Source organism: Echiichthys vipera (genome assembly GCF_963691815.1).
Source record: "Echiichthys vipera genome assembly, chromosome: 9".
Classification (NCBI taxonomy): Eukaryota; Metazoa; Chordata; class Actinopteri; order Perciformes; family Trachinidae; genus Echiichthys; species Echiichthys vipera.
Window position 1 is genome coordinate 29,072,685 of NC_139834.1, and position 13,379 is coordinate 29,086,063.

Sequence of the window (13,379 nt, forward strand, 5' to 3'; positions counted from 1 at the left end):
TGACTGAGGGCACATGGACCCTGCCACCATAATCTCCAGTCTGTTTCATCTGCTTGATTTGAATGCGTCTCCTGCAGGAACAGCACATCTGTGTTTTTTAAAGTGGAAGCTTCAGCTATCAGAGCCCTTTTGCGTCTGTCTCTCCCCCCAGTGATGTTTAGAGACCCTATTTTAAGACTCTCCATGAAGAAGTTTGAAAAAAACAACAGACAGGAAGAAACTATAAGAGTACAGTGAGTAGAGAAAACCAGCCTGTAGTGCATGATCGCGTTTTACTTTCTGGTCCTTCTTTTAACAGTTTTACCTTTTTTTTCTTTTCTCAATGTTGTGAGATGTTTTTTAAGGCGAAAACGCTTCTTCTCATCCAAAAGGTCAAAACCAACTAATCTTTTTAAGACATCGACAGATCTTATGAATTTGTCAGTGTCACTGAAGTAGTCACTGACTTTTTACAGATTGATGTCTTCCAGCGAGTAAAGATCTGTGGCCCTGGTGGTTATATCGACTACTGAGGTGGCATCTGACTCAGAGTCATACTCCATCTCATCCGTTTCCCCTAACACCTGGCTGCTGAACACAACCAGTCCTTCTCCAGTGATCTCACTGTTTTGTGTGTCAGCCACACTTGTGGATGCTGTCTCAGTCTGTCCTGCCTGTGCTTCAGCAGCTGCATACTGAGAGCTGCTCAGGTTTTCTGCAGCTACATCAGCCTGTTGCCTCTCAGGCTGACTCTCTTCCTCCCTATCTATATTCTTTTTTAACAGTGCACCAGTAGCGCCGGCCGTATCCACACCACCATCATCCGCACTGGCTTCGGGTCCACTGGGTCGGACCGCGGCGCCCCCGCCCGAAACACCGAGCGCAGCACCGCCACCGGCCGCGGGCCCGGCGCCACCACCGCCACCGCCGTCGGCTGCGGGCCCAGCGCCACCAACGCCGTCGGCTGCGGGCCCGGCGCCACCACCGCCGTCGGCAGCGGCAGCGGGCCCGGCTACACCGCCGGCAGCGGAGCTCGCACGGGTCGTGAGCTGCCGCCAGCTGTTTGTGCGGACAGGTGTAACGCTTATGGCCCACATCTCCACATTCAAAACACTTGAGTTGTCCTGAGCTAGCGTACACCATGTAAGAACCGTCTCCGTGTTTCACTCGGAATGACACCTCCAGTGTTTGAGACGGCGCGTCTAAAAACATAAATACCTGTCGCCTCAACGACTGGACGTGCTTCAGTTTCGGATCCTTACACCCCAAACTCACATTTTTAAAGCCGCTGGCAAACTTCCCAAACCTCCGCAGCTCATTCTCCAACAGCTCGTTGGGAATGAACGGCGGGACTCCGGATACGGTGATCCGCGATGAGGGAGCTGACAGCGGGGACACCTGCACAAACAAATCTCTGACAAACACTCCACTCTGCACTAGCTGATGAACAAGTGGCTCGTTTTTAACAAACACCACTACTGCTTTGTTCATCCGCGCTGCAAAGCAGAGGCTGTCATGTCCTACCTGCTCACCTGCAGCCAGCAAAACCTCCTCCACACTTACGCTACTATCCGGCGGGACTATCCGCACTCCCTGCCGGATAGACGGAGGTGGCGTCTCGGCGGACGCCATCTCTCCCAACAACCACCAAGAAACCACTGATTCGTCGGTCACTCAATAAAAATCAAAAAGCTTACCTGATCATGCACATACAGATGAAACCTGATATACAGGGACAGCAAACAATTCAAAGCTCCGCGCCACTCGCACATCCACCACCACCAACCACTCACGCTCACTCACGCTCACCGGAAACGGAGAGGAGAGGAGAGGAGAGGAGAGGACAGGAGAGGACAGGGGAGGAGGGGAGAGGAGAGCAGTCATACACTTTCCACAACATACAGGGCCGAGCTTTCTCGTTCCCAAAGTAAAAATAACAAGACAGAGCACAAAGAGCCATGCTGTGCGGAAATTGCCGGAGCTTGATAGAAAGAAACAAAGAATTTGAGGCTGAGGGTTTGTTTTCGGTGCTGCGCTGCAATAATGAGATTTGACAGGTTGGCATCTGTGCCACTGTCTGGGGTTTTTATGTGGAGTTTGAATTCGGTACAGAAATACAGGACTTTGACCGTATAAAGGACTTTGACTCTGCACATTCTGTACCTCTTCTTGTCTTTGACGCTCCATTTTTCCATCCAGCATTGGTTAAATAAGCCAAGCACCCCCTAAAGACAACAGCCACACACATCAAATATGCAGCTCCCCTTGCTTAATGTCCTGTGTCCTGTTTTCTCATAGCATTCTGAAGTCAATACTTGCCTCTTTCCCCACATTCCTGTAGCCGCGATGTTGTAAGTGCGGACTGTCTGAGCTTGCCCGAAGGCCTGAATGGTGAAGTGGAGGGGGCAGGGGGTCTCATTAGAGCGCAGAGGACGATGGAGGAGACAGGCAGAGACAGTGAAGAATGTGAGAAAGCAGGTAGTCAGGGATGGTAGAGGATAGAGACAGTGACAGACTGATGAGATGAGTCAGTGGCAGCAGGAAGAGGCCTGTCACTGGGGACGGGTCGGAGCTTAACGCGAATATTAACAGAATAAGGCTAATTATCTCTTCACTGACACTTAATTAATTAATTATTTAGAGTTCTGTGTGTAAAAAACACATCAGCAAGCACTGGTTACTTACTGAAGTATCAAATATCCTCTAAATAAAGAGTTTATTTACTGGTTTCTGAGGGTGTTTCTGAATTTCTGACAACACAAACAGAGGAAAAAGGTAAAAAGATAGATTTAGTAGATACACCTGTAATGTCAACCTTAGGTTAGGCAGATTGGCTTGGGCGGAAAGCCACTATTAAAGTGTAAAGCGTAAAATCATCCCAGGGTCTTTTTCGACACTTGCATTCATCATATAAGCCATCAGGAGTTTTTTTAGTGTATAAACTATTAACAGAGATATTCCTTGAGAATCGTTAACAGTTGCTAACAGTCGGACTTACTAATGGACTTGTACTTATATGGACTTGTACTTATATAGCGCCTTTCTAGTCTTCTGACTACTCAAGGCGCTTAACAGTGTTTGTCACATTCACCCATTCACACAGACGGCAGTGGACATCTACATGCCATATAATCTGATCTAACCATTCACACCACATTTACACACCCATGCGCAGCACGGGGAGCAATTTGAGGTTCAGTGTCTTGCCCAAGGACACTTCGACACCTTTTGTGTTATTTTGAGCAGTATTAGTGGTTAAAAAAAGACGTTTCAATGTCTTCATCGTACTGCCCCGAGCTAACCAGTTTTAGCCACACCTGGCTGTTAGCGACTCTCCAGGATTCATTCATCTTCAACCACTTGTCCCTGTTGGGGTCGTGGGGAGCCGATCCCAGCTGACATCGGGCGTGAGGCGGGGTACACCCTGGACAGGACGCCAGTGTATGACAGGGCACATAGAGACGAACAGAGACAGTCAACCATTCACACCTACGGGTGATTTAGAGTCATCAATGAACCGAACACGTGCACGTCTTTGGACTGTGGGAGGAAACCGGAGAAAACCCACGCAGACACGGGGAGAACATGCAAACTCAACACACAGGAACCCTCTCGCTGTGAGGCGACAGTGCTAACCACACCACCGACCAGTCCCTGACTCTCCAGGATAACTCTGTTAATACTCGACGGCTTATTTGATGTAGGCAAGTGTCGAAAAAGACCATGGGATGATTTTACGATGGAATTGGGTCAGACATCGTCTCTTCTGACTCTCAGCAAGAACAAACTTTTCCTTTAGAGTGTCTTTGTGTTTGATTCTAATAATGTTTCAAACGGATCTTGCTGCACCTGATCCCCAGTGCCTGGACGTGACAACGACCCCGCTCCGGCGCGGCAGCTCACGCTCTTTAACTGGAGATCTATTATCTGTGTCTCAATCAAAGTGACCTGAAGTGTAAACCAGAGAAACTGCACTGGATCACACGTGCTCACCGGCAGTGCAGTGTCACCAGGGGAGTGTCCCGTGGCGTCTTCAGCCTCGTATTTGTAGTAGTCCAGCGGTGCACAGAAATACCCAGGCTGAACCTCTGAACACTGTCGACCAATCAGATGCCTCCTGCAGTCGCACTGGCCGTTCTCCATCATGCACCTTAAGTAACAGGCAGAAGCAAACTTTAAATGTCAAATACTAAGTACAACACATGTCTTTCTCACAAGCATATCTTTTTTAAAGATAGATGTATTCAATTTTGAAAATCTATACCTGTTGTTGAAGGCTCCACCAAAGTCACAGTCACATGGTCTGCAGCCGGCGAGGTCGTTACTGAGCCCCCAGTACTCAGGCTACAGGGAGGGAAATAAATCTTAATGACAGCAAATTTACGTTTTACACTGAGGCTCTGTTGTCCTCGCACAGCTTACTCAGTTGGTATTATGTACCGTATTTTCCGCACTATAAGTTGCACCTAAAAACCTTCAAATGTCTCCAAAGCCGACAGTGCGCCTTATAATCCGGTGCTCCTTATATATGGACCAATATTGAGCCACAACAGGTCTCGCAACTACGGTGAGCAGCCGCCGACTCTATTTTCCCCCGTAGAAGAAGTAACGCGCGGTGCATGTTGAGATATACGACTGCGTGAAGCGTGCCGTTTCATTTACATGTGTGTGTTTGTGTAAAGAGCCCAAAATGGCTCCTGTTAAGAGACACGCTTATGACGCAGAGTTTAAACTCAAGGCCATTAGTCACGCAGTAGAACACGGGAATAGAGCAGCAGCCAGAGAGTTGAACATGAACCAATCAATGGTGCCGAAGTGGAGGAAGCAACAAGATGACCTCCCCTGACTGTTTTGTTGACGTTCCCTTTAGCGCAGCTCCATCTAATGGATGCAGAACGTAACCCCAGCCTCGACTGTAGCGTCTGTTCTATGCGCCTTATAATGCGGTGCGCCTTATAGTGCGGAAAATACGGTTATATGCTCCTTTATCACTGCCACCAAGATATTTATTTGCTATCCTTGGCCAGATTCGGTGTGGCGACATCGTGAACCCATCACAAGAGGGTTTCTAGTTTGAGCTGAAAACCCAAATTAGCGACAGATTGTATGAGAAGAACAGTTGTTACTAACCAGACACTGGTTGCAGTAGCGACCGGTGACGTATCTTTTGCAGGAGCAGTCCCCACTGATCTGGTCGCAAGGAGCTCCCATCATGATGATGCCACGAGGGTCACAGTTGCAAGCTGGTGGAGAAACACACGCATACACACACACACACACACAAAGAATAAGTGGACGATGTGTTATGTACAGATCTTAAATGTAGGTTGCCATGAATCCATTGTTATCCCTGCGTTGTCGGTGTCAGACAAACACACATACGTACGCTGACAGCCCAGCGGGTCGTTCTGGCTGAGTCCGTAATAACCTTCCTTGCAGTCGTCACAGCGCGTGCCTTTAACGTTGACTTTGCATCGACACTGTCCTGTGATCATGCCCATGTCCAGGTCGGTGTGACTGTCGCACACTCCTCCCTCCAATGATCCGACCGGGTCACAGTCACAGGCTGGAGGTCGGATGGAGAGTGTAAGTAAAGGAGGAACAGAATGAGGCCAAACCAAAATGACATAAATGGAAAAGCTGAATAGATTGAGAAGAAGAGAGCAATGAAGAAATCATTTTGAGAAGCTTCATGACGCACATAAGACACACTTAAACCCTTAAATGCATGTTAATCAGTCTGATACATAACATGCACAGGCGCACATACATTTCACATCACAGTGTGCATGCTCATGTGAGTTTGTGCTTTTGTTTCTTACAGAAGTGTTGGTTAAGTTGTTCATATTCATTTTAAACTCTGTCAGATGAGGTGATGGTGAGATAACTTAGAGCGTACTCACACTGTCCTTCCGCACCGGGCCAAAACAGGTTTTTCGGGTCAAGCCTAGTGCGTCTGACCAGTGTGAGTACAACCGCTCCGCGCATAACTGCGGCCAGCTGGCCGTCCACGGCCCGTCTGAGAGAGGTGGGCTTTTGTAGAGCGCGTGTGCACATGTACGAGCACGAGCATGCGCACGTGTACGAGCACGAGGCCTACGGCGGTTCTGACGTCATTTATGTGCGCCTGTTCGGACATAGAAAAAAGAAGGAGGGACCATGCACGGACATTTACAACAATGGCGGTGAAAGGTTCACGTTGGTGTGATGTGGAGGTGGAGTGTTTACTGCAGATTTGGTCGATGAAAAGATTCAAAAACAGTCGACAAGACGCACAAAAACTCAGAGGTCTACGGAAAGATTTGTAAACAAAGCCACACATCGCGATGACGTCATCAATGCGTGTGATGTGTTACGGTGGATGACGTATGGACAGGCAAGAAGCATTAGCGCGAGGCCCAGGTAGTGTGCGTACAAACGGGCCTGGGGCGCGGGGGGAGTGGGAGGGGAGGGACAAGTACCCTAAAGCCCGAGGCGCGGTGCGGAAGGACAGTGTGAGTGCGCCCTTAGAGATAACAGTCTCACAGGTTTCAGGCATTTTCCTAACTTGAAACAAGGTAAAGGCTGATTTTTGCAGGAGTGTTCAGATGACGACACTAAATAAGAACATCCTTGAGACAATTTGAGAGCATGCGTACAGGAAACTAATGAAAGTATCACAACCCAGTGGCTGACAGGTGTTTTCCTAATGTTTACTTGCTACTTGATTTAACTTAGACAACGTTTTTTGCAGTGAACAATTCCACATCATGGCTGGAAACATTTTGTTCTAAAGCACAAATGACTCACCAACACAGACTTGGGGGTCTCTGATGTCCCTAACGGGGTCCTGGTAGAAGAAGGGTTTGCACATCTCACAGTTGCGTCCCATCGTGTTGTGCACGCAGTCGTCACACACTCCTCCGCTGACGTTGCCCGTGGCCAAATACACCGCCATGTCGAAGTGACATTGGCTCGAGTGGCCGTTACAGTTGCACTCTGAAGAAACACAAATTAGACACGCACAAACATCATCCCAAATTTGTACGGCTTCTTCAAGGGTCGATTATGTTGAATTGATTTCAGGAAAGACTGAAACTCCGGTCAGTGTGTGTAACAATACTAATATTATGATGTGTGTGTGTGTGTGTGTGTGTGTGTGTGTGTGCAACAATGGTCTTTGTAGTTAGTAACAGGCAACAGATTAAATTCATACGTACATACACATGAACAATATCTGCATTTAATGAGAAAGTGCATGTGTGTGTGTGTGTGTGTGTGTGTGTGTGTGTGTGCGCGTGTGTGTGTGCAACAATGGTCTTCATTGTCAAACATTTCCAAGCTTTCAAAAAACTGTTAGATAACAGATTTAATACATATGTACATAACATAACAATAAACCTTATCTGCATTTAAGGAGACAGTGCGTGTGTGTGTGTGTGTGTGTGTTCTCCAAGCGGCTAAAAAATAATGCAAACGTGAGAGTGCCAAAAACTTCAGTATCTGTAATGGCAACTAGAAGCTTACGGCAAAAGTGAGTCAATCCCCACAGATTCATGTTAAAATGTTCAACGTTACAGTAGAAATAAACATGTTTACGGCCTGATGCAAGAAAACAGTTTTGGTTTCATTAGCTAACATTTCCGATCATGACAACTATACAGGGGGTGAATATTCAGTCATCCGTTTCCATTATATCAAGGCTTAAACCTCTGAATATTGCAGTCACGAGAGGCTAGCGTAGACGTATTTTATGCAGTCTACCTCTGCAGGCATGTGGGTTCTCCGCCTCTGCTGGTCTCCACGGCAAGTCATTGTGGAAATGTCGGCAGCGCTCGCAGTTCAGGCCCTCGGTGTTGTGTTTGCATACACAGCGACCGTGGATCTGGCCAATCACAATGCAGCAAAATAACACGTAATAATATTAATAATAATGGCACGATAATGTGTTTCCGTTCAGTCCCACGGCACATGTGCAGATGATTAGAGATCACAAAACTGTCCAGTGGCTCACCATGCCGTTCTCCCGGGCGTCCACCCCGGGCACCGGGGCGCACTCTGAGGCGTGTCCATAACAGAAGCAGCTCCCTCTGACCACCAGCTCATAGATGGCGTAGTAATATTTCTGCAGGACATCGAAGCGCCGGTCCAGCAGGTCGTCTCCCAGAGTGTTGAGCTTGGTGAAGTTGATACGCAGGTTGGTGATTCGCAGAAGCTCTGAAAAAGAGGAGAACGGATCCATTAGGTTTGATTTGGGAATTCACCAGTTTCACGATTGCAACTGAAATTTCATAATGCACAATATATCCTGTTTTTATTGCCACAACCATGTCAACTTATAAAATCAATACACAAATCACAAAAGACTAATATTATGTACATATAACTGGGGCGGCAGTAGCTCAGTCCATAGGTGACTTGGCTGGGAACCATAGGGTCGCTGGTTCAAGTCCCCGTGAGGACCATGTATGGAGCGTGGACTGGTGGCTGGAGAGGTGCCAGTTCATCTCCTGGGCACTGCCGAGGTGCTGTTGAGCAAGGCACTGAACCCCCAACTGCTCAGGGCGCTGGTCACAGGCAGCCCCCTCGCTCTAACATCTCTCCCTAATTGCATGTATAGGCCCTGTTTGTGCATGTGTGTATTTCGGGCCTGTGTGTGTGTGTGTGTGTATGTATGTATAATAATAAGAGTGAAAAAAATTCAATTTCCCCGTGCGGGATAAATAAAGTAATTCTTCTTCTTCTTTTTTAATAAGTTGAGAGTTTGAGCTAAAACGGCATTTAAAATGTAACTATCTCATCTTCAGCCTCTTATCGGGGTCGGGTCGCGGGGGCAGCAGCTTTAGCAGGGGACCCCAAACTTCCCTTTCCCGGGCCACATTAACCAGCTCTAACTGGGGGATCCTGAGGCGTTCCCAGGCCAGTGTGGAGCTATAATCTCTCCATCTAGTCCTGGGTCTTCTCCGAGGCCTCCTCCCAGCTGGACGTGCCTGGAACACCTCCCTAGAGAGGTGTTCCAGGCACGTCCAGCTGGGAGGAGGCCTCAGGGTTCATCATTACTAGATGATCCTGAACCACCTCAACTGGCTCCTTTCAACGCAAAGGAGCAGCGGCTCTACTCCAAGTTCCTCACGGATGCTGAACTTCTCACCCTCTCTCTAAGGGAGACTCCAGCCCCCCTCCTGAGGAAACACATTTCAGCCGCTTGTACCCGCAACCTCGTTCTTTGGGTCCTGACCCAGCTTTTATGACCTTTTCTGTTCAGTCCAATGCTCAAGTTGTTCAACAAAAGAATGCTGGAATTAATTTCCTAAAATTTCCAATTTGTTGTTTGTTGAAGAGTCTCCACTGACCTTGGATGTCCAGGCTGTAGGGGTCTTTCACGTGGATGGCAGGATCCAAAACCTTATAAATCACCTTGAACACAGAACAGATTGTTTCAGCTGGAGAAAGAGAGGAATACCTTCAGATTCTGGGATTGAAGTCGATCATAGTCGACTAAAACAACAGATGTTCACCAAAAGCAGGCATAATGTGCGAGATGAACACAGTTATTTAAGCTTCACTTAATGCACTGATGGTATTAAGAACAAATCAGAGTCAAATTCCCAAAAAGAGTCAAATGGCTCTTTTATGAAATTCTGTTCTTTTAGTTTCTCGTTTAGATAGTTTGCTTTGGGTCGAATGTACCTATTCTTTACTTGGAAGACAAAATATTCTTTTAAGTTGTAATATTACTAGCCTTATGTTTTGACTCCGGTCTAACATTTCTACTGTTGCTGCTCCCAGCACCTCCTCTACTTCTTACCTCTCCATTGGTGGAGGGTTCGATGTCAGAGTAGCGCTCCTCGCAGGTGACGTCGTTGATGTGGTGCAGGCCGTTGGCGTGGATGCCGGGAAAGGTCTTGGTGCAGTTGGAGGCAAAGTAGCGGTAGGGGCGCCATGTGCGGCCAAAATCGGCCGACCGCTCGATGATCATAGCTGCAGGTCGGAAAGTCTGAGGAGCAAAAGAGAGAAATACGTCCTTTTAACTTCATCTGCACAGGACCCCAGCGTTTTGGAGTTGAAAACAGCACATGGGAAAGATGGCGAGGTTTGTATTTTATGTGTAAATAAAAGGTCCCCTCAACCGATGCCTTAGGGGCTATATGAGACATTTGTGATCAGGTACCAGCACCTTGTCAGACTGATTTATCTGGACCTTTTCTCATGTTTGCTCTACTAACAGTAAGATGATAAATCCGAGGCTGAGGGAATGCAGACATCCATTCTCTGAGTATACACAACAAACACACACCTATTCAAGTATGCACCCTGACAGCCTTAAGCACGTACAGTACAGTCACGAGGTCCACATACACACACACACACACACAAAGACACAGGCACCCACATACAGGCAAGTAAGTGTCCGTACCTTGAACTTCATGATGAGATGTGTGAAGTGGAACTCAGCCTCCAGGTTCAGTCGGATGCTGACATTCTCCTGTCCTGTAGCGGAAACAACTGTCACTCAATGTCATAGCAACACAATTAACGTGAAAGTCTCGTCTCCTAAAGTTGCTGTCTGAGTGACTGCAGGAGACCTTTACCATCCTTCTCTCGCAGTTTCAAAGTGTTCTGATATGACCCCCTTTTGAAGTCATAGATTAACACAAAGTTTCATTTCACTGCATCTTAAGAGCATTCTTGGGTATTTTTCATATATACAGTTTGGACACACCTTCTCATTCAGTGAGTTTCCTTTCTTTTCATGACTCTTGACGTTGTAGATTCACACTGAAGGCATCAAAACTATGAATGAACACATGTGGAAATATGTACTTAACAAAAAAGTGTAAAACAACTGAAAATACGCCTTATATTCTAGTTTCTTCACCTTTTGCTCTGATCACTGCTTTGCACACACTCTGCATGCTCGTGATGAGCAAGAAGTCGTCACCTGAAATGGTTTTGTGCCCTGTCAGCTTCAATAAGTGCCATGCCTTGTAAATGGGGTTGGGACCATCAGAAGTCAGGTGGATACACAGCCGATAGTCCCACTGAACAGACTGTTAGAATTTGTGTTATGGCGAGAAAAAAGCAGCTAAGTAAAGAAAAACGAGTGTCCATCATCACTTTAAGAAATGAAGGTGAGTCTGTCCGAAAGATTGGGAAACTTTGAAAGTGTCCCCGAGTGCATCTACAATTTTCATAGTCATGAAAATAAAGAAAACTCTTTGAATGAGAAGGTGCGTCCAAACTTTTCGAGTAAGGATTTAAGGGCGCACTCACACCGTCCTCTCGCACCTAGCTGTGGCCAGCTGGCCGTCCACAGCCCGTTTGAGAGAGGTGAGCTTTTGTAGAGTGTGTTTGCACATGTACGAGCACGAGCGTGCACACATGTGAGGGGGGGGGGGGGGCGTCAAGTACCCTAAAGCCCGGGGCGCGGTGCGGAAGGACAGTGTGAGTGCGCCCTAACTCTCAACAACACTACGAGAGCAGACATATCCCTCAAGCTATTTTCAATTTATGGTTTCAGTGTTTTTGTAAATCATCACATTCTGTTTCAATGCACATTTTTCAGAGTCACAACTTTTTTGGAAAAGGGGGGTTGCATCCCATCAGGAATAGTGTGTGATTCCCGATTGGTTTCTTTCTTACTAAGGTTTTGGACACTAAAAAACTTTATTCTGTTTCAGTATACTAAATAGGATGCACAGTATGTTAATCAGACACAGATAGACTCTCCGACATGTAGGAAGACCGAGGCAATCAGCACCGTGAACACAGTGAACACACTGAACATGTTCCCGTGTACTGTTATTGCAGTGTAAACACACATGCTCACACACCGTTGACAGACTGCCACCAGGTGTTGTCTCCACTTCTGTCCATGAGGTAGATCACGTTCTCGATGCGGTGGCTGTTTCTGTGGCGGTACGGGTCGTAGCGATGCTGGGAGTTACACTCGAAGCACTTGTCTGACTCCTGTTGGGACAGAAAACGCACATTTTTACCTGGAGAAAGTTGTTGGCACACAGGGTTTTCCTTAGATGTTTAAGACGTGATGATGACTGATTATTGAAACAATTGACTTGGGATGGAAATAAATGTTTGCATTTTGAGATTTCCTCCCCTTGTTTCCGCTGTAACTCCTTACAAACACCTATAGTTCCCGAGCAGGTTGTGTCTTGTACATGTTGCAGAGTGTCAGTCAAGCCCCTGTTATAGAGCTGTTTCCTCAGAATAGGGCTTTCATCTGTCAAGCTGAAATAATGTGAGTAATGTGTCTCTGTGTGCCAACGCCAGTGTGAATGGGACAAAAGCCAAGGGGGGCTGGATTGTGTCTCTGCTGGGTCAAAAGATTGAAATCAAAGAATAGTCTGAGGGAGTGAAGCCAGGATTAAAATAAGGGGAAGGAGAGGAGAGCCACATGAGAGGAAGAAAGACAGTGGGAGAGATGGAGGCAAGTGTAAAGATAAGGATACAGGGAATTAAATAAGTCTAACACCTCTGAGGATCAGAATCAGAATCCGTCGGTCTGCACATACAAAGATTTTGAATAGGTAATTTAGTGCATAATAAACTGTGCAAAAGTATAAAGACATTAAATAAAAAGAGAAACATTTCTAACAAAATATAATATGAGGTCGCGTGTACAAAAATGGGTTTTCTCAGGAGGGGGCTGGAGTCTCCCTTAGAGAGAGGGTGAGAAGTTCAGCCATCCGTGAGGAACTCGGAGTAGAGCCGCTGCTCCTTTGCGTTGAAAGGAGCCAGTTGAGGTGGTTCAGGATCATCTGGTAAGGATGAACCCTGGGCGCCTCCCTAGGGAGGTGTTCCAGGCACGTCCAGCTGGGAGGAGGCCTCAGGGAAGACCCAGGACCAGGTGTAGAGATTAGATCTCCACACTGGCCTGGGAACGCCTCGGGATCCCCCAGTTAGAGCTGGTTAATGTGGCCCGGGAAAGCACGGGGTGCGGTACGGACGGACAGTGTGAGTGCGCCCTGAAATGCAGAATCTCTGTTACATTTTTGAGGACATAGCAAAGTGTATTGTATGTCTAACTGTACACAATCTTGCGTAGCGCTCAGAATTAGCTTTGTGCTCTCTGAAATCTTCTATTCCAAATACAGAGGTGCAAAAAGGGTACGGTGAGGCACAGGGATGCAAGGGGGTTTGTGAAGGAGGAATGAAAAGAAAACGCAGTAAGCGGGTGTAAAGCTGACACTGACGAGGCAGAAGAAGGGCTCGAAGGGCTCGAAGGCAGAGGGCATGGGAAAGAAACAAGAATGGAGGCCTAAAGGCCAAGAGCGAGAGCTTGAGTCTTAAGGGGTGTAATAGAAAAGTTAGAAAGGGTGGTTAGAGAAAGGAAGGTGCAGGTGAGAGAAGTGGGTACGCAGCGGAGGGGGGTCTCAAACAGCACAGCAGGGGCGAGGGGA

The 13,379-nt window shown here is 47.3% G+C and overlaps 1 protein-coding gene across 1 annotated transcript in view; it reads right to left on the minus strand.

The window, feature by feature from the left end:
* Nucleotides 1–13,379, minus strand: part of lamb2l (laminin, beta 2-like) — a 71,913-nt gene that overhangs the window by 21,118 nt on the left and 37,416 nt on the right. Inside the window, exons 4-14 of the mRNA XM_083920038.1 lie at nucleotides 11,793–11,928; nucleotides 10,376–10,449; nucleotides 9,767–9,955; nucleotides 9,312–9,375; nucleotides 7,973–8,175; nucleotides 7,723–7,843; nucleotides 6,769–6,957; nucleotides 5,366–5,545; nucleotides 5,110–5,222; nucleotides 4,244–4,323; nucleotides 3,973–4,129 (exon numbers count right to left, since the gene is read on the minus strand). Coding sequence (XP_083776164.1) covers nucleotides 3,973–4,129; nucleotides 4,244–4,323; nucleotides 5,110–5,222; nucleotides 5,366–5,545; nucleotides 6,769–6,957; nucleotides 7,723–7,843; nucleotides 7,973–8,175; nucleotides 9,312–9,375; nucleotides 9,767–9,955; nucleotides 10,376–10,449; nucleotides 11,793–11,928 — 1,506 coding nt within the window. The remainder of the gene's footprint in view (nucleotides 1–3,972; nucleotides 4,130–4,243; nucleotides 4,324–5,109; nucleotides 5,223–5,365; nucleotides 5,546–6,768; nucleotides 6,958–7,722; nucleotides 7,844–7,972; nucleotides 8,176–9,311; nucleotides 9,376–9,766; nucleotides 9,956–10,375; nucleotides 10,450–11,792; nucleotides 11,929–13,379) is intronic.